Here is a 3,399-nt window from a genome sequence, read left to right on the forward strand (position 1 = left end):
CCCCCGTCCCCCACATTGTTTGCAGCGTTAGCAGGACTTCAGTATGAGCTGGTCACCTTCCCTGCCAACCCAGACATGTGGGGCCTGGGAAATGAAAGAGCGTCTTGGGACAGGGGGATTTGGGAACGTCATCCGATGGCACAATCAGGTAGGCTCTGTGCTGCTGGGAGGACCCGGGGGCGGGGGAGGGGCCGGCAGGGTTAGAGGGTGCAGACTAAGTCTCACCCCCCACCCACCCTGTGAATGGGGCTCACCTTGGCCCTGGGTGGGCTTCTTGGAAGAGAAAGGGCCTGGGAAGGCAGCCTCAGGTCCCCTAAGCTGACTCTAGGTTAGTGGTCTCCAAGCTTTACTGACTATGTCACCTAAATAAATAGTAAAAAAAAAAAAAAAAATTAAGCTTTCAACTTCAAATATATATTTTAAAAATTACATATCTTTGCTAACCTAATATTATCACCTACTAATATATTGTGTAGTTGACTCATTGGAAAAGACTGGGATGCTGGGAGGGATTGGGGGCAGGAGGAGAAGGGGATGACAGAGGATGAGATGGCTGGATGGCATCACTGACTTGATGGACATGAGTTTGGGTGAACGCCGGGAGCTGGTAATGGACAGGGAGGCCTGGCGTGCTGCAGTTCAGGGGGTCTTGAAGAGTCGGACGTGACTGAACTGAACTGAACTGAATGTATTAGATGTTATGAAACATGCAAACATGTTTTCACACTTAAGAAAAATCTGAAGTGTGAAAATAATAAAACATTTTTAAATGTTTTAAAAGTTAATTTAAAAAGCATTTTAAATACTTACCAGTTCTGGTGTCTTCCCAGTGTTGTTTGCAATATCTCACAGTGAGAATTATACAGAGGCACACGAAAATGAGAATTATCGTTGAGGATGGTGGGTGAACATGCGCGTTTCAAGTAATTTTTATAATTTTGAATTCTTTGGGCTGATTTTACATCTCATAGATCCTCATTGTTCTCTTAATGTCTTTGACACATGAATTTTTCACCCCACAAGCATTACGGCTTCCATATTCCTGTTTGTCCGTGCACTGAAATTCTCCACAAGAATCTCTTTAAGCCACTCATCCATTTTATGAGAGTCCTTTTATTAAAACCCTGGAATGCAAAGTCAAGTGGGCCTTAGGAAGCATCACTACGAACAAAGCCAGTGGAGGTGATGGAATTCCAGTTGAGCTAAAAGAAGATGCTGTGAAAGTGCTGCACTCAATATGCCAGCAAATTTGGAAAACTCAGCAGTGGCCACAGGGCTGGGAAAAGTCACTTTTCATTCCAATCCCAAAGAAAGGCAATGCCAAAAAATATTCAAACTACTGCAGAACTACACTCATCTCACACGCTAGCAAAATAATGCTCAAAATCCTCCAAGTCAGGCTTCAACAGTACGTGAACCATGAACTTGCAGATGTTCAAGCTGGATTTAGAAAAGGCAGAGGAACCTGAGATCAAATTGCCAACATCCATTGGATCATGGAAAAAGCAAGAGAATTCCAGAAAAACATCTACTTCTGCTTTATTGACTATGCCAAAGCCTTTGACTGTGTGGATCACAATCAACTGTGGAAAATTCTGAAAGAGATGGGAATACCAGACCACCTGACCTGCCTCCTGAGAAATCTGTGTGCAGATCAGGAAGCAACAGTTAGAACTGGACATGGAACAGCAGACTAGTTCCGAATCCGGAAGGGAGTACGTCAAGGCTGTATATTGTCACCCTGCTTATTTAACTTATATGCAGAGTACATCATGAGAAACGCTGGGCTGGATGAATCACAAGCTGGAATCAAGATTACTGGGAGAAATAGCAATAACCTCAGATATGCAAATGACACCACCTTTATGGCAGAAGAACTAAAAAGAAGAACTAAAAAGCCTGTTGATGAAAGTGAGAGAAGAGAGTGAAAAAGTTGCCCTAAAGCCCAGCATTCAGAACATGAAGATCATGGCATCCTGTCCCATCACTTCATGGCAAATAGATGAGGAAACAGCAGAAACAGTGTCAGACTTTATTTTGGGGGGCTTCAAAATCACTGCAGATGGTGACTGCAGCCATGATATTAAAAGATGCTTGCTCCTTGGAAGAAAAGTTATGACCAACCTAGATAGCATATTCAAAAGCAGAGACATTACTTTGCCAACAAAGGTCCGTCTAGTCAAAGCTATGGTTTTTCCAGTAGCCATGTATGGATATGAGAGTTGGACCATAAAGAAAGCTGAGCGCCAAAGAACTGATGTTTTTGGACTGGGTGTTGGAGAAGACTCTTCAGAGTCCCTTGGACTTCAAGGAGATCCAACCAGTCCATCCTAAAGGAGATCAGTCCTGAATGTTCATTGGAAGGACCGATCCTGAAGCTGAAATTCCAATACTTTGGCCACCTGATGCGAAGAACTGACTCATTGGAAAAGACCCTTATGCTGGGAAAGATTGAAGGCAGGAGGACAAGGGGATACCAGAGGATGAGATGGTTGGATGGCATCACCGACTCAATGGACATGACTTTGAGTAAACTCTGGGAGTTGGTGATGGACAGGGAACCCTGGCATGCTGCAGTCCATGGGGTTGCAAAGAGTTGGGCACGACTGAGTGGCTGAACTGAACGTATTAAAATTGGATGATACTGTCCGTAATTCTACGTAAGTGGGGCGCTCGGAGCCTCCGACCTGTCCCCACCAGCTCCTGTCCGCCCCTAATGGTGGAAACCCCATTGTCCTCGGGATCCCCCGAGTGTTAGAAGTGGCGCGCGACCTGACAGATCCTCTGAGCATGGTGCTGCATGGTTAATAGCAGGAAAGCTTCATTTCCTGTGTGTTTTTTTTGGATTCCTGTTTTGAGTAACCCCTGCCTATACCCAGTTTGGAGATCTCTGCTCGGGGGAACCCTCACTTACCCTATAGCTAATACTAGCTTCTTGACCCAAAATTCAGACACACTGAAGCCCTTGAGGGAAGGTACCCACTTTTTAATGAAGGGCCTCCAGCATCTTTCTGGACTTGAAGAGATGGTGGATTCCCAGGAGCCTGGCTGCAGCCAGCAGGGAGTCATCCCGGCCTCCGGCCTGTCACAGCAGAGATCATCTCAGACCCCCAGCCTCCCCTATCAGCTGGAAGACGTGGAGCTCTGAATGGGTGGAGCAGCTCCCAGTGGGTGGAGCAACCCCTGGAGGAGCGTGGGGGCCAGAGGACAGTCCTGCAGGTGGTAGTTACTCAAAGTCACCCGGGAAACTCTTGATTCCAGCAAACCCCGTGGCTGGGGTGCAAGCGGGGTGCAACAGAGCCCTGGCATCAGGACGGAAGAGCTAGCTCCTTCCCCAGTTCAGTTCAGTCACTCAGTCGTGTCCGACTCTTTGTGACCCCATGGACTGCAGCACACCGG

At 46.7% G+C, this 3,399-nt stretch overlaps 1 protein-coding gene across 1 annotated transcript in view; it reads left to right on the forward strand.

Annotated features, from left to right (window-relative positions):
- Positions 1-3,399, forward strand: part of IKBKB (inhibitor of kappa light polypeptide gene enhancer in B-cells, kinase beta) — a 51,216-nt gene that overhangs the window by 549 nt on the left and 47,268 nt on the right. Inside the window, exon 2 of the mRNA XM_010846376.1 lies at positions 26-148. Coding sequence (XP_010844678.1) covers positions 44-148 — 105 coding nt within the window. The 5' untranslated portion in view covers positions 26-43. The remainder of the gene's footprint in view (positions 1-25; positions 149-3,399) is intronic.

Source organism: Bison bison, unplaced genomic scaffold, assembly GCF_000754665.1.
Source record: "Bison bison bison isolate TAMUID 2011002044 unplaced genomic scaffold, Bison_UMD1.0 scf7180017864236, whole genome shotgun sequence".
Taxonomy (NCBI): domain Eukaryota; kingdom Metazoa; phylum Chordata; class Mammalia; order Artiodactyla; family Bovidae; genus Bison; species Bison bison.